General features: G+C 39.5%; 1 protein-coding gene across 2 annotated transcripts in view; it reads left to right on the top strand.

The window, feature by feature from the left end:
• ST8SIA6 (ST8 alpha-N-acetyl-neuraminide alpha-2,8-sialyltransferase 6) overlaps positions 1 to 17,943 on the top strand; it is a 49,528-nt gene that overhangs the window by 8,253 nt on the left and 23,332 nt on the right. For both annotated transcript variants that reach the window (XM_075143883.1, XM_075143882.1), the window contains exons 3-4: positions 2,998 to 3,096; positions 8,680 to 8,766. In XM_075143883.1, coding sequence (XP_074999984.1) covers positions 2,998 to 3,096; positions 8,680 to 8,766 — 186 coding nt within the window. The remainder of the gene's footprint in view (positions 1 to 2,997; positions 3,097 to 8,679; positions 8,767 to 17,943) is intronic.

Here is a 17,943-nt window from a genome sequence, read left to right as displayed (position 1 = left end):
TTGCTCATTTTTTTTAATCTGACTTCCTCCTTTTTTGAATTTTTCAAGTCTTGAAAATGTGTGCATAAAAAGCAATTACATATTAAAAAATGAGGCAACTTAGAGTCATAGAATCACTTAGGTTGGAAAAGACTTTAAGATCACTGAGTCCAACTGTAAACTTGCTTCAGTTGATCTTAGTGCTATGAATTTAAAAAGACTGAAAGTTTGTTGAGTAAAGCTTGTATTTGGTTGAGAAAATATTTATTCACTGCCCCACTGATCTCAGGACATAAATGAATAGGAAGCTGTAAGGACCTTGTAATGATTCTCTTCAGAGTTGAAACCTACTTGTGAAAGAATGTTGGTTCTCCGACGATGCCTTCAAATGCACCTCACAGCGAGCTGATTAAACCTAACCTCCTGCTCTGACTTGGTCTTCCTGACAGGCTTCGTGTGTTAAAGAAGGTCTCCTCTGGCCAGCTGTGGCTCAGAAGGGCTGAGGCCACTTCTCAGATCAGCATCCAGCATCTTGATTTTTAGTTGTAATGGAAGACTTATTTGCAGAAGTAACATTCACTTGGCTTATGATATCAATAGTTCTTTTTTTTAACATGCTGTTTATACAGCAAAGCTTTGCCTGTAGCCATTTCTCTTACTTTAAGCTGCAGCTGCAGCTTAAAGAAGAATAATTTGAGCTTACTGAGTTAAAGAAGCAAGAGAGAGGAAACGTGATTTAATGCTAACTAAATTTGTTTGGGAACTGGTATTGGGTTCTTTTGTGAAAGGGCCTACCTGGTTCTCCGGTGTTGACAGAACCATTCAGACCAAGCTGCAATAAACCTGTGTGCGAAAATGGTGTAGGCAGAATATTTGCTGGCGCTTACTATGTAAGATTGCTGAGTTGTGTGCTTGATCCTCTTAACTGTATGCTCTGAGAGCCTTCTGCCCTCACGTTTGTATGTCGCTCCTTGAAAAAGAATTAGGTAAGGAGCTGTATGCAAAATCAACCAAGGAGCTCTCCATAGGTAGTGCCAGCTGTTACTACCTATTAAAGTCACCGCAGAACTGAAAGGACAGAGGTTTATGTTGTGTTGTCTTACCATTGCCCTCAACAAGGGGCATGCAGACTGCATACTTCCTTAGGGGCACTGGCGGTATACTGGGAAGAAGTTCCTGATGGTGGAAAGAGAAGGGGAGAGCTGATCTCTCTCCTCTGCAGCCTATGTCCTGGGTGAATTGCTCCTGTGGAGTGACTGATTCACTAGAAAGTCCATGGGCAATGGAAAGAGAAAGAAAGGCACTTTGTTCCTTTTCTTCCCCTGTCATAGCTATGAACATGCCAGTCAGTTCAGTAGCAAAATAAACAAGCATTTGTTCTGCTCTTTCTTCTTCAGTCAGACTTCTTGTCTCATTTGAATTAAGATTTTAATTTTTGAAGAAGAGAAGCCTCAGGGAGGACCTTATCAATGTATATACATACCTGAAGGGACGGTGCAAGAGGATGGCGCCAGGTTCTTCTTAGTGGTGCCCAGTGACAGGACCAGAGGCAATGGGCACCAACTGAAACACCGGAGATGCCCTCTGAACATCAGGAAACACTTTTTCACTCTGAGGGTGACTGAGCACTGGCACATGTTGTCCAGGGAGGTTGTGGAGTCTCCACCCTTAGAGATACTCAAAAGCTGGACATGGTCCTGGGCAACTAGCTCTAAGTGACCCTGCCTGAAGAGGAGGCTGGACCAGATGACCTCCAGAGGTGCCTTCCAACCTCAGCCACTCTATGATTCCGTGACTTGAAATGGCATCTTTCCCAAGTAAGAACATCAAAATCAGCTTGTCAGAAATCTTGTTGATAAGTGGTCTCCGTGTTTTAGCAGGTAAAGGCAATGGAGTTTTGGTCCTTGTCAGTAAAAGGAATGATGGTTCAGAAGCAGAGTGCATTGTGTACAAAGCAGGAAGACCCTTTCTCTTTGTGCATGAGTGCCTCTGTACAGAGATGGCTTGGTTTTTCTGTGTTTCTAAGAACAGCACGGGTTCTGTTCACTGCTGCAGCTCACACCCAGGAGTGAATGACACAACATCTGTCTTCTGTATTTCTAGTTCTGGTTTGGACAAATAAGTTGCAGTGTCCAAGTCCTCCGCAAGTAGTGAATCAGTGGAAAGAACCCAAAAGGAATGGGGGGGGGAGGGGGAGAGGGGAAGATGGTAAGGAGCAAGGAAAATAAAAATGCTGGAGGGAAAAAACTTCATAATAAATGACAATACACACACCAGAAGGTTGATGAGGGAAGAGGGTGATTGTATGAGCTTGAATCTCGGTACAGCGTGAACTGAGGTGAATGGAATAAGACTTCAGTATCTCAGTCATTTACTAATTTACAGCTCAATCTTCTACTGGGACTGCCAGAGCAAGAGGACCACACAGGAGTTTGGTGAAAATAAGACAACAGGAATTAAAGATCACTGTCTGGCACTTGCCTTGGTTCCTTTTACAAATATTTATTCTCACTGTGTAACTAAAGAATAAACAAGGGGAGGAAGTATTAAGCTCAAGTCAATAAGTTAAAGTCCAAGTAAAAAGATCCACCTTACCTGTGGTGTTTCCTGTACATATTATATTGGCTTTGAATATTGCATTTCATCAACAACTTTAGGAAATCACATGTGCTAAATATTTTACTGGTGAATATTTTAAATATCTTCAAAACATAATGTTCAAGAGGCTTCCCATTTCAATTCTTTTTTTTAAATTACATTTTCTGATTACAGTGTAAAACAGAAAATATAATTCAGACTATGAAATTGGGTTACTTTAAAGAATCAAATATTTTATAGTCACTAGCAGAAAACTCCCTTTTTATACAAGAGCTTCACAATAGAAGTCAATAAGATTTCTTTAGTAATGTTTTCAGCTAAATCAACTGTTATTAATCTTATTGTCATAGCAAAGTAAATGTGACAGAATATGTTCTCTCTTTTAAAGTTCGTTGCTTTTTCTCCCCTGCCCTTAAACAGAACAACTGTTAATAAAAATGGAGTTTACGAGTTTGAACAGGCTTCAAAATGTAAGGCAATTCAGGACAACATTTTGTCATCATCTATCAAGAAGAAAAGGTAGGTGTTTACTGTGCTTTCTACTTTGTTTGTTTTAAATACAAGGGTAAAAGATTGTCCCTTTTACATAATTCTCGATGATATTAATGTGGAGCTATACAACAGGAAACTGAAATTGTTCAACCAATGTTTACCTTCATTTTTCTTTCACATGTATTAGATTTATTCGAGCTTGGATTTTATTTTTTTTATTTTCACAATATAAGTCAACAAGATTTCTCCTTGCCAGTTAGCAACATTTTATTCCAAGATATTCACAAAAAGGTAGAACAGAATTTGTGAGGCTTAATTTCATTCTTGAGTGTCTTTTTTCTGATTGGTGAACACTCCTGCTATGAGCAACCTCAGTTAATGGATTCTTTTCAGCATATTCACTAGAGTAAGTATAAAAATGTACTAGTATAAAAACTTGCTAATTAATTGCACTCATTAAAATAACTAGTCCACAAGAAGCTAACTATTTAATTTTAGATACATTGAAAAAACACCCCAAATTAATTTTGGGTTTCATCTTGCTGTTTTGCCTTTTCCTGACATGGAAAAAAATATTTGATATCAGCCCTGCTCAAATTCCTTGTCACTTGCTAAAGTGAAAATGGGAGAAGCACCCCATTGCTTTTGACATGTAACATTTTGCCTATATGGATGCACCAATAAATAAAACACTGTAAATAAGAAAGGCTTCCCATTAGGACTGAGTTCCAGCTTAAAATTAATTATGTGCCGTGGTGTCTTTAAAATTGGAAGGGTTTGGGTTTTTTTCCCCTCCATTTGTGAAGAGAGGAGAAATGGAATGAGAAACAAAAGCTCTGCTAAAAATAATTGTGTGCCTTTCCCCATTCAAAGGACTGGAGAAGTCAGATTTTTTCTTAACACAGAAACAGCATTAAATCATGATTTTAAAATTTCTCCTGTCTTTTCTGCCCCCCTCCTCACTTTCTCATTGCGTTTTAAGATCTTTCACTATTTTTAAGTCACCATATTCTCAGCATTCTGTCTTTACTCTTTCAATGCTTTCTTTTTTTTTCTCCTCTATAACCTCTTCTCCCATCAATATTCCACCTCATCAACAGTGCTATCATTGAAGTTTTTACTCTTTTGAAAGCTGGTAGACCACTATGTTACTGATGCGCTGCTAGTGAGAGCTGAAACAGGGATTGGCAAACAGAAGTGAAAGAGTTGACTGAAGAATTGAGTGATTAACACCAAGAGAAGGACAACCAGTCATTGCATTGACTCTAAAATACAGTTATAGCAATACAAATGCTTTTATTTATCTCATGTGTTATGAAGTTGTACAGTCTTCAGGCATGCAGACGTCCTCTTCATATCTAGAACATTTTGGAGCTGAGATTGTAGGAGAAGCTTTAGGAATTGTGAGACCTTTATTCTGTGGCTAAAGAGAAAGGAGCTACACCATTTAACAAGGCAGAAGATGACTTGGGCAGGTAGGAAGAGAAACTGATGCTTGGATCAAAGAAGCAAGGGATTGCTTTGCGCCATGAATATTGCAACTCATTGCCCTTCACTGAGATGAGCTGCGGGGATCTTTGTTGCTTTTTCAAGGTGTGACCCACAGGCAAGGTATATAAATGCTTTGTATTGCAGTTCTAGACTTTCAGGGACATTCTGCACACTCTTGCCTCTGAAGTTGGCAGAAAGGGAAAAAAATTACTACTTTAAAGCATGTCAAATGATTTGATAGTAAAAAATGCTATATAAGTGGGAAGTTACTATTATAGCAGGTATGTGCTGGTGGTGATAAAGAGCCTGAAATGCTGAGTTTTGCTGGCAGTTTTCCATTTTTATTCTAGAGCAAGCCCTGTGCACACTCTCCTGAGGGCTTTAAAAACTGATAGTTGTTTTGGTAGTATTAAAGTATCCAAAGGCAAAAGAGATCCTCCCTGTCTCTTGCAGTTCCTGATGTTGTTTTTCTTTTTATTTGTTTCTTTCTTGAGCATAAGCTGCCAAGTAGGAATATCTCCTTTTTTCACTCCTGCTCAATTTTCTTTCTAATTCAAATAACCTTTTTTTCAAGCAGGTGTTTAGTTTTAGCGAGTAACCAGTGGGGCTGCATCTGTCTCTCTGTTCTGACATTTTGCCTATTGTGTCCCTGCTATCTCAGCACTTCTGTCCTTGCTGTTGTCCTTTAGATATCTGCCAAAAATTAGAAGATACTTATACTTTGTCAGTGCCTCAACTGTGCATAATAATTCCACCTTAGCCACTGCAGTTAATGTAGAAGGTCACTGCGTACCTGACAAGTACTATAGGCAAAAAAAAACCTTCCAGGTGTTATTTGTCAGCAAGGCTCATACAGTATAAGTGAGTTTCCTACAACAGCAAGTTATTATAATGGTTGTGGTGCAGGTGGCAGACAAAAACAGGATGAAACATGTTTCATTCACTGTTCTCAGCACTGTAATTATTGTCTTGTCCATGTATTTTTATAGTTCAATTTACCTTAGCTTTTTTACCTTAATAATAAAACCCTTTTAGCATCAGTGAATATATGCTGTAAGCTCCTGGGTGCCAGTGGAAATACATGTATTGTCCCAGCTCTTCAAAACGGAACGGTGGAGAAGAGGACTGTCTGGATTACAGCAGAGCCATGAAATGATATTCTGATGGCCTTCTGGACTGATTCCATTGGAGGAGTCCCCGAGGCTCCTTTAAGCAGGAAATGCTAAAATAGGCTTTCTGAGGGAAAACAAAGCTTTCTGGGCTGTAAACCCAGCTGCAGCAAATCCCAGAGCTTCACTTTGAGTCTTTAAAAAAAATAATCTATGGGAATTTTGTCTGTATTCAAGTAGAGTTCATTTCACGGAAGCCTTATATTGGTGTGAGCAGATGTGGCGGCCGCCTTGCAGAGCTGCCGCAGCTCCTGCCCCCCAGGACGTGCTGCTGGGTTATCTTGCCATTTGTGGTGCTGTGCCAGCACTGGCAAAGATGAGTTCTGGCAGTCCATAGTGTCTTTGTAAGTCACAAGAGGAGCAAAACTGGATGCACAGGTGGAGCAGAGGTCGTGGTGTGCCTTTTAAGGACCTGTAAGTGGCGCTTGTCTGTGTGAGCTGGTGAGCTTAGACACCTCCGAGCAAGAGTGATTCCACCCAGCAGAGAGCAGTGGAAAGGCAGCAATGTTCTTGCATTGTAATTGGTGTTTCTACCCTAGGTGCAGCTTCTGTTACATGTATAAGAAGGTCCTTACAGTTTCTGACAGTGAGTGCCTGTGTTTCTCATGAGGCCTCAGTACAAGCATTATGGATGATGCTGTGATTTTTCTCCTTACCAAATGTTTCCCTGTAACTTGCTAATAACTTGTCAGTCCATGCGATTTCTTTCTGAGCTGATGGTAATTTTTCTTTTCATTTCTGACTCTGATCTTCATCTTATCAATTTCTTTAGGCTAGAATTTGCTTTTTCTATATTTTTTTCTCCTAGATAATGATAGCCTAAGTAACTCTTCATGCCCTGTTATCCTATTAATTTTTGGAATTTTTCCGTAAGTCCCAGCATCTGAGAGTTATTTATTGTGTAGCCTTAAGGAATAAAACTAGATGAGTGATTCAACATCAGCATAGGCTATTTCAGTCCTGTGCTTCTATCCCATCCTCCCCCCACATGCACTCCCTATCCTGCCCTGTGCTGGTACTGACACTTGTCTGACCCCACAGTGAGCCAGTGTAGGTAGCAGCTTCAGCAAGAAAGTAGTTCCATTTTCTCTGGCTGCAGTTCCAAGGCTGCTAATACAACATACCAGCAGGCAGCTTGCCAAAATAGGAAGGCCTTGTTCCCAGTTTCTCCGCTCCCATCACTCCTTACTTATACTGGCTGTGGTGTTCGATGGAATCTTTCCTGATCTGCTTTAACACACTAAAGAAGAAGAAAATGAATATGCATATTTTTTTCTTTCTGGGTTATTTTTTTGCCATGGTAGTGAATTAAAGTGGCTTATGAAGGCATTTGACAAGTGCAAAAGCTGGCAAAAACAAAACAGAGGTGGAGTCAAGTAAATACCGGCAGTGGCACAAGGGAGAGAACAGATTTGGAGTTAGACTGGAAGGAGGAAGAATGTACTGCACCAGGTCAGATCAGCTACAGTTGCAGTCAAACTAGTTTTGCTCTTCTCCCACTTTTGCCCATTCATTCCTGCTTTCTTGAGTTGTGCAAGGGCTCAATAAAATTGGTTTAGTCACAATCATCTAGTTTCTTTAAGAGTTTGCTGAGTCTAGAGAATGAAAATTGTACATGTTGTCACAGGTGCAAACTTGAGCCGAAGACCAATTATAATGCAGAATTCCTCTAAAAAGTTTCATTTCTTTTTCCATGTGGAAATGAGACATGATTTTACTCAGGGGTAGATAAACAAGTTAGCAGTTGCGGTACTTTTATGAAGCAAACAAAAAAAGGGATCTTTTTTTTTCCAAATGTTTACCATAAAGCTGTGGTACTAAAAGCATGTTGAACACAGAGAGAGAAGGAAGCTTTTGGGTTGTTGACCTCTGCTGTTGCAAGCCATCACAGCCTTTTTTGTATTCCTTTTTATCAATTCTCATGCTCCATTTAAAGACAAGTGAGGTTTCTTGCCATCCCAACTCTTGTAAAACTGTTCAAAATACACACTTCTAAATTCCAGCTTAAATAAATGCATGATCATTTGATTTTGGGCCAAAGCTAAGCCATTTTTGCTAAAATAATACAAGGTAGAGCTTTTCTGGAGACATGAGTTCCATAGAATTTGTAGTCATGGCATCCATATCATCTCTTCTTCCCATTCCCCCAGTCCTCCTTAGGAGTTAAGTTAGAGTTGCTGTTTTTAAAAAACCTATATTACGATCCAAGCACAAATGGGAGAAGTATTAACATTGAACCCATAAGGGAAGAAATGTCTCCATTCTTTTGACTTACATGTTCTGAAGTATTTCACATGTGGACAAATTTAAATCTCTTGAAAGGGTTTAAAAGGAGCAGAAGGCTCTTTGGTTACATGTACCAATGTAACCGAAGTGCTGGTTGGTGTAAAACAACAGATTGTTTTATTTAAGAGATAATTTGAAGGAAAACTTACATCTGTAAATATTGGTCTATGGTCTTAGATGGTTAAGTGAGCTTTGGGGACTCTATAAGGTAAATGAAAGAAAAGGCCTAAGAAGTGTAATGTTTCATCTTGACTTGCAAGAGCCACATTTCAAAACATTTTTGAAGTTTAAAACACCAATACAAGAAAGAGATTATTTCTATTATTTTGGACTTTTGCACTTGAGATGATTTCTAATAACTTCAAGATATTTATGGTCAAATATTTAAGTTTGAAACCAGTGTACTTTTGAAAGTTTCTGAAAAGAAAAGTTCATTAGGACACCACTATTAAGAAGCAATGTTTAATAGGTCATGCTAATTAAATGAAGATGGTACTGTTACAAATTACAAAAATAAAATAGGTCACAGAGTTCTAAAAGCCATCTATTATATATGCACCATGCACATTATTATTAATACATGCATCATTTGAATGTTTTAGAGACTGTTTCTAAATATACATACATATATTATTCTAGTGTTTGATGTTGTTGCCTTTTTTAGATATTCAGAAGATTATTATCTTCACGTAGTCACAAAACTGCAGAACTGCACCTGGATAAGGAGACCAGAAGAATCTACAAAATTCAGGTAATTTTCATGGTCTCATTTAGAAAAACTGTTTACCCTAGATTCATCTAACAAGCCATAAATTTAAATCTTCCCTTTTGAAAAGATAATTTTGTATTGCTTTTAGACTGCATTCATAGCTGTACATTTCTATTAATCTTTTGATGCTGGGGGTCTTCTTGTTTATTTGAATTGAGCTGTGCAAACTGAGTAGGATAAAAGAACTCCACAAACTAAGTAATTTTACCTGTCTCCACTATAATGAATAGTTAACTAACTTAAGTAGAATAGATTAAAATATTCCTGACACAAACCCTACAGTATTAAAAAAAAAAAAAATCGGTAATGTGATTTTGTCCATCTGAACGGGCACTCTGGTAGAAGACTGTGTAATGAAGCAGTGTATTTCTTACCCCAAGACTATTGCTTCCATTACAGAAGTGCCCAAGGCACTCATTAGGTTTGATGCTGCATGTCATGGCCCCTGAGCATGTAAGCACGTGATTACATCTGTCCTTGTTTGGGGTGGCACGTAACTACATGCTCAGTAGGGAAAGCGATCCCTGAAAAGCTTCCACTCTCATTTGGAAATGCATCATGCTGGGTTTAGAGAACAGCTTTACTGTGCCAACCCTATTTTCTCCAGGGGGAAATACTCTCTTGAATTACATTATTGCATGGATCAGAATTAAAGATTCTGTCATGATCATTAAAAATAAATAAACTGACCTACTTTCCAACTCTTTGGAGGTAACTAGCATTGAAAACTTAATATCCACATGCTCAGCATGATACCCTTGGAAGAAGTAGTTTTGGGGGGGATAAAGCTTTTTGTGCAACATAAATTGCTGTGTTTGCTGTGTATCATAACTGACTAATGGTGTTTCCCAAAGCTGAGGTAGGAGAATACACGGAGTTAAGGTTTAAGAAACTTTCAGTTAACTCAGGCAGGCTTTAGCTGTGCACAGAGATACCAGAGCATAAGGAGCTGTAGAAGCAGCCCATTCTGTTTCAGAACAGGCAGGTGTCTTGTACAGAGTTGACAAGAGGTGAAGCTGCTCTCATCTGCTCTTCACCCTGCTACATTTAGGGATTTTGTTTTCCAATCTTTTTTTAACTTATCTTCCTTCTGAAGGGACCAGCCACCACTTAACAGAAATTTGCCACTTCTGCTGTGCTAGGTATACGAGTCAGTGGTGGAGTAACCACTCCTTGTTCCAGTTTGACTTCTTCATTTATTGCTTCTGCCTTCTCCCTTCCACTGGGCCAACTTCTACATCTTCTAGGCCTATGGGAATCAAACATGACACTCTCTATCTAAACTGTCATATGAGACTGTTGGACTTTAAGTACAAGATGCTTACTGTTCCTCCTGCTGACTTTGCCTTCCAGCAAAGAGTGTGGGTCATAAGTAGTCAGGGTGGGTTATACAACCAATGATCAGACTGAAAATATTCAAAAGTGAAAACTGTGGGGTGCATTAGGCCACTTAGAGAATGTGGACTGTACGTACATTGAGGTGAGCTTGCTAGTTTTAACTTAGCTCAAATACCGAGCGAAAGAAATCTTTTGAAACCCATGATTCAGCACAGGCTGGACAAACTCATGTTACTTAATTTACATTCAAGGGCTGTGCTGTTATGGGGTCATTGCTTTTTAACATCCAAACTAGCTAGAGTACTAGCTAGTTCATATGTATACAATCCATGCCGCAATTCTGACAGTACTGTATACTTTTCTGTCCCTATGAAATTTGATCTGCTTTGATATCATCCAAAAATTCCACTGATATGACCAAGTACTGGTACTTTTGTTTAGGGCATTGTGGATGATTATTTTACAAAAGATGTGTGCTTTTGCATAAGTCTCTTCTTTCTTTTTCCATTCTCTCAAATTCCTCTCTGTTGTTTTCTGGAAACAGGACATTAGCATTTTACAGTTGCCCTTGCTCCCAGACCATATTGGAGACTTTCAAGGCTCTTAGCAGTTGGTCAATAGAGGCTTTAAAAAAAAAGATTAAAAAAAAGAGAAAACCAAATTCAGTATAAAATTTACTGACTAAATCGGTATACGCTCCATGCTTACAGCACTCCCAAACTTATTTATCAGACTTAAGCACAAGAGCCTGTAACTAGCTTTGCAAGGACACTCTAGCTGAGAAATGATGCATTGACAGAGCTCTATGGGGAACAAAGCTCTAGAAATGTAGTGAAATAAATGAATTAATAATCCCCCATCTCTTCCTTTTTCTAACTTTGCCTAGTGTCAGTAATGCATAATAATTGTGTAATACAAATATTATTCAGTTCTAAAAATCTCATTAAGTTGGTAGATAAACACACCCATTTTGCAGAAGAGGAAATTAATCCCAGAGGGGCTGTGCAGCAGGAATTGGGTAATACAGCTAGTCACCTTCAGGAGGAGAGCTTGAAGCTGCCGGTGTCATATTCACCTGCCAGTGCCACCAGAAGTCTGCTTGCTGACTAGACTGCAGAGAAGCTGCTTGACTTCTTTCCCTGTTTGCCCATCTGTTAAATGGAGTGAACACTTACATGCTTCTCAGGCGTAGTGTCAATTGTATGACATCTCTGTATTATCCTGAAGTTCTGAAGAACAGGCATGCATATTTATAAGGGATTTAATGTCTTATGCTTCAGGGCATAAACTAACCTCTAATTAATAAGGTTCAAAAGCAGCTTCCCATGGGGTAGTAAATTTCTCAAAGAAGCTTTCTTGTGTTTTCCTTTGCAGCCTTTGCTGTTGCCTACCATCATACTGATAGTGGAGTGAATGAATATGTGATCTGAACCAGTAACTCTTAGGTTCCTAGAAGACAGCACTGTGTGCCAATGAGTATACATCAATTCTCTTTGTAAGCTGCATTCCCAAAAGATCCAGGCCAAATGAAAGAATATGAATTAGAAGTGCAATGAAGGAAAGAAATACTTGTCTTTGTATTTGGCAAAAGAGTTACAGCTAACAGCCATGTGTAGCACAAACCACAGTGTTTTTGCCAACCCATTGTACAAAAAGCAGAGTGCAGGATTCCAGGTTGACCCTCTACTACCTAGCTCAGTTTTGCGATGCAGCTGTGCAAACTGTGTCCCTTTGTTGTCAGAGAGCTGCCCTTTTCCTTTTCCGAATGGCTTCTTCTAAAGCTATTCTGCTGTGCACGCTCACATGCACTTGGCTCGATTGCTATGTGGCAGTGGTCAGTGGTTCTTGACAGCTATGTGATGTTTACCCATGCATTTCTCAAAATCAAGAAGAATCATGAGGCGAGTACAAGCCATGATGTTCTCTTCAATACCTCCCATATCCACAGTCACTCGTCTGTGGTTGATCTTTGTCCAGCCTCTGTTGGGGAACCAGTCTTGTGGCCTTTCACTTATTTCAGTATTCGTAATGCTGACATCAGCACTGCCAGATTTAGGCTGCCCTCAGAGGAGCAAGTGCATTGGTTCATTGCTCTTGCAATCTAGTTAAGATTTATTGTGCCCTACATTAGCGTTTGTCAGCCATTGCTAAAGAGGTTTTATCTAACTTCACAATAGATGCTAGCAAAGGTGATGTACTTACACCAGAAGTGGTGTAAATGGCATCCTACTAACAGTGATTTAGGGAAAGTCATCTCCAATGTTTACTGCTACTGACACGTAGAGAACTATTAAGTATTTTTTATTCAGACCTTTCCTTTATGAAATTCGGCTGTACTTCTCTTGTTCTTTTTTTTGTTTCTCTTGTTTTTTATGGCTCTACAGTCTAGCATCTCCACATTATCCCTTTGTTTCTCAGCCCACCTGCATTCTTCCTCCCTTTTCAGATTTACATCAGCTCTAACTTGTTTTAGACAAGCGTCTTCGGATTTCTTGGTTATAAGAGAGGATTGGTACAAACTTGGAAAGGGAGGGGAAATAATCTTGCAGCTGCCTGGAAGCATCATTCTTAAAACTCCAGAAAAAAGCTGTTCTGGGTAGCTTCCTCTGCAAAGGCTCTTCTAGCTACAGTCAGTAGAGTCTCAGGTTCCCTAGGTAACCTGAATATTAATTATTATATTAGTATTCTTCAAAGGTTTTCTACTTAAAAGAAATGTTTCATTAGTGCAACAAATTACACAGCCCAATTGGGTGCAAGCTGTAATTGTTTTTTACACCTCCACATCTCTTTGCTTTACAGACTTTTAAGCTTGATTTATTCTCATTTGGGCTATACACCTATGGTGGCAAATAATCTGCAAGTTTTCCAAATAGTTGCAACTCCTTTTTTTGCTGGAAGCTAACAAATAGCTAAAACAGCCCTTAAAATGACTGGGGGGGAGGGGAGGGAGGATATGGAGAAAGGCTGAGCAGATGCTGTGTGTCAGAGAAGCCTGTACGCATTGTATTTCTGGGCTATCTCGCTGATCTTGGAGCCTGGCAAAGCAATGCAACAGTTCTTCAGGAGTGGAATCACACTGGAATAGCCTTCCCCATGGAAATACCATTCCTGACAAACCTTATTTGCATCTAAAGGAAATTCCTAGGTGTACAATACAGTTTTAAAACCCCTAATGTTACACTGCAGTTTAGCTGGCACACTGCTCCACTCCACCAAAATATTTTTAACTTTTTTTGAAAGAAAACATTATACTTTTAAAAAAGAACCCTGGGTCTTGAAAAGAATAGTTAAAAGATCAACCCATTTTCCTGGTCCTGTAATTTCGCCTCCTGCTTTTTATTCCACTTGACCTCTGTTACCCTTTTCCCACTTTAATATCTCGCCTGAAAAGTGTGTGTTAAACATTCCTTCAGATTATAAAATCCCATTCCTCCTTGAAGAGGTTTGTAGTGTGCTACACTCTAAGATATATAACAGTATCGCTTAACACATCTGTGTACTGCAATGAACTACAGTTGAAACACAAATAAAATACCCTGCAAGGTCAATTTATGCTTACATAAGCTCACACCACCACATAATCAATAGCTTTCCTAACACTAAACAGATCAATAATTCCACATACTCTCTGAAATCTTCCATTCCAGTATACAAGAAAATATGCAGAACTCTGAGATTACAGTGTGATTTAAGAGTACCTTTGCTGCATAGGTTTAATAGATCATATGTAAAATCAGGAGTATATATTCAGAGACATATTTCTATTTCAGAAGAGCAAAAGGCTGCGTGGAGAGATAGTAATTGGTGACAGTTTGGAGAAATGGTTGAATCTTTTAATTGCTCTACATACTTTCCGAAAGGTTGGAGGATTCTTATAAGGGGAACCTTATTTTGGATCAGACATGTCTTCATGGCAGACTCTTTAAATAGTCTTTGGTTAGGTTTTATTACACTTTTTACATGTTCAGCCTTGATTTCACATTCAACCCTGTTGGCTTTCATTGTCTTAGACATTTATGATGTTACTTCATTTATAGACAGTTCAAGGGCTCTCAGTGTAGCATTCCCCTTCAACATATTCTGTTTCAGATATCAGATTTAACCACTCTTTTCTAAAAGATTGGAATATGTCATAATATGCCTCATTGCACTTTGATGCTATTGACTTGGATTGACAAGAGCCTGGAGAAACCCGTATCATTGTCTAAAGCCCCCAGTGCGGTACAATAAGATAATTGCTTGCTTATTATAAAATATTACAGCAGTGGACATAGATAAAAGGTAGTCTCGCTGTTTATAGTTGCACTCTTGAAATTTTGCTGTTATATAGTGGAATTTTTTGTGGGTTCTTCTCTGTACTGTCACAAGAGTCTCTTCAATATGAAACCTCAAAGTCTTTGTCTTTACATGTACAATACAATAGCTCACATGAACTATTGATTACAAATACCCAAGCTAGCTGAAGTATTAAAACAAGCTATTAGGTAAGCATAGACTTCTTCTGGTTATTAGTAATCCACAGACTTTTGTCGTTTGGAATACTTTGCCCTTTATTCAAACAATATTACAAACTGTGTTGTGAAATACAGTTATGTCCTGGTTTCAGCTGGGATAGAGTTAATTTTCTTCCTAGCAGTTGGTATAGTGCTGTGTTTTGGATTTAGTATGAGAATAATGTTGATAAAACACTGATGTTTTAGTTGTTGCTAAGTAGTGTTTACGCTAGTTCAAGGACTTTTCAGCTTCCCATGCTCTGCCAGGCGCACAAGAAGGTGGGAGGGAGCATAACCAGGACAGCTGACCCAACTGGCCAACGGGGTATTCCATACCATATGACGTCATGCTGAGCATGTAAAACTGGGGGAAGAAGAAGGAAAGGGGGAACGATCGGAGTGATGGTGTTTGTCTTCCCAAGTAACCATTACGTGTGATGGAGCCCAGCTTTCCTGGAGATGGCTGAACACCTGCATGCCGATGGGAAGTAGTGAATGAATTCCTTGTTTTGCTTTGCTTGTGTGCGCAGCTTTTGCTTTGCCTATTAAACTGTCTTTATCTCAACCCACGAGTTTTCTCACTTTCACCCTTCTGATTCTCTCCCCCATTCTGCTGTGGGGGGAGTGAGCGAGCGGCTGTGTGGTGCTTAGTTGCCGGCTGGGATTAAACCACGACAACTTAGCATCAGGCTTACAGGAGTTACAGCTTTAAATATTTGCTAGTCTTTGTGTTTGGGGTTTTTTTAATGTGGTGTTTATGCATGTTGGGTAACTGAAGATCCACAAAGAGATATGTCTGTGTAAGCATTGCTGGTGTGGACTATGTGCAAATGCTTTATAACAGGACTGATAAGATATTCTTTTTGCAAACAAATATTCGCTTGTACAGATGTTTATAAAAGGTGACTTAGAATCAAATGGACTTAGACCATTACTGAAAGAAGTTTGGCCAGATATCTATTAAAAATCTCCAGTCATTGAAATTCTACACCTTGCCTAGGCAACCTCTTTCAGTGTGCTTCCTAATACTGCCTTAGAGGACAGTTGAGCATCTCCTATTTAGAACAATATTTTGCATATTTTGATACTTCCGCAGTGTCCATCCCCATCCACTTTTCCCCTCCTCCCACCTCAATTTAGTCCAATGTATAATGACAGTGAAATATTTCACACTGTCCTCAGCAATGAAGAATGACCTCTTGCCCCAGGTCTACAGGCACTGGCGTCACACTGAAGTGTAGTCTACACAAAAGACTGTTCACACAGTTTTGTCAGATTCTGCAGGCTCACGTCCCCCTGGGGGTACTGCAACCCCTTGAGGATCAAGGTTAACTGTGTTGGCCCAGTGGTCCAGCTCTAGGCTGGAGCAGACAATTCCAGTGGTGTACTCTCCTTCCTGTGTCCCAAAGTATGAGGCTGTGTAAAGCTTTGGTGCAGAAGCAAGTGCCTCTTCACACCAGATATATATCTGAATAAGATATTTAAAAAAAAAAGAGAACAAAATGACTTTAGCTAAGCATTTCTAATGAAAGAAGGTGTTCTGAATAAAAGCCATCCTACTTACTGCAGGAGGATGAATCAAAGGTCCTCTTGGTGCTTGTATCAGTAGTTTGGAGGAGTGGGGAGTTTTTAAACTCTGCGGAAGCTCTTTGCATAAAGACAAATTTCACCCTTATTATAGATTCTTCCCATTCTACTCAGGATAAGGGCAGTGCTGGCTTCTGGACCAGCTGAGAAACTCTGCTAGCCCTTGACTAATTGTTGACTGCTTTAGCCCTTATGGCTGGTTCAAATTGAGTTGTTGGAAGGAAGATGGTGAGATGTCTGCAGTCTTTTCAGGATGTGTGCACACCGTGTCTTGTCAGCAGGCACGTGCAGCCTGTACACAAGCGCTGAACTAACTAAAATGCATATATCTATGTTAGTGCAGAACCAAGCTGAGCTAATTAATTTTGCTGCTAAGAGGGATACAATAGTTCAGGCTGAGCTTCTTGGCTACAGAGCTACTACAGGAGCTGCAAAGAAACTACATCAGCATATTTAGATCCTGCAGATACTTACTGACTTCCGCTAAATAGAGTGGACTTTTCATGTGAAGGGCTTGTGTTATGCAGAGGGGTTTGGAAACATGTACAATCAATTACTGCCCACAGTTCAGTGTGGACTAACTGCATAGCAGTTGGAAAACAACATTATTCTGATGGATGGTTTCAGAAACCAGGATTTTCTTAAGTTCTCAGCAGCCACAAACCTGAAGAAATGATCTGGATGCCATGTGGGCTCCAAATTCCATCCCAGCTGACCTCAATACAAAAATGGGTCCAGCGTCCTTGGTCCACAAAGGACAAAATTCAGCGAAAGTGTCTGCTGAGCTACAAAAAATGTTCTCCAACGCAACAATGACTCTGTCTTGTCTAATATGAACAAAACTTCACAGACAAATGCAGCACACCACTCTGGTTAGATTATTGATTAAGACTATCATGACGGTACTTACTCAGTTTTTATGAGGTATGTATTACCAGTCCAAATGGTGTAGTCTTTTTCCAGGTACTGATTTTGTTCCTTATTTGTTACAAGTGAGATTTCCAGATAATGCAATCAACTCCCTTTCTGCTTATCTTGCCATAAGAAATATCTGTGGTTGATGTTATGCCTCAGGATTTAAAAATAGCTCTTAAGTCTCACTCTGCTTCCAGCTACTTGTAGGAGAAATGTTGGAGAGAAGGCTTCCTCCAAAAAAGAAACTGGTAGTACCAACCTGTACTCCAAAGCAGATACTTTCCAAACCTAGGGCCCTACAAACTTGGGTACTTTGACTCCAGCTTCCTTCACTCTGGACTTCTAATGCTGTGACAGGATCATAAAAACACTTTGTTCTAGGGCAACCCCCAAGTCTAGCAGCTCTGTTAACCACTGGATCTTAAACCTTCTTACTGTAAGCTACATCCATGTTCTTACACATATCTGAGGTGGGTGCTCAGCCTGTATAGCAACATCCCATCTTCCAAGAGCGGGCCCCATATCTCAGCGTTTTCTCCGATCAGAACAGACAATGTGGATCACTTTCTACCCTTCCAAAGAAAATGCAGAGTTCGGCTTTAAGGTAGTACCGTTTGGTGCTGTTAAGATTCTGACCCTTGTCTCTTATCCCACCATCTGGTTAGGAACTTCTTTGTGTGGTAGGTTTTAACAATTTCTCTCTCCCCAGGTGGCATGATACACAAGTTAAAATGTTGTCTTGACTTTGCAACACCTTACATATAGCACTTGTTAAAAGAATTAACTATGTGATACATGTCATAATCTTATGAAGTATGTGCTCTTT

The sequence above is a fragment of the Calonectris borealis genome, chromosome 2 (genome assembly GCF_964195595.1).
Source record: "Calonectris borealis chromosome 2, bCalBor7.hap1.2, whole genome shotgun sequence".
In the NCBI taxonomy this organism is placed as follows: domain Eukaryota; kingdom Metazoa; phylum Chordata; class Aves; order Procellariiformes; family Procellariidae; genus Calonectris; species Calonectris borealis.
Note: the sequence above shows the minus strand (reverse complement) of the source record. Positions and strands in the feature narration are given on the sequence as shown.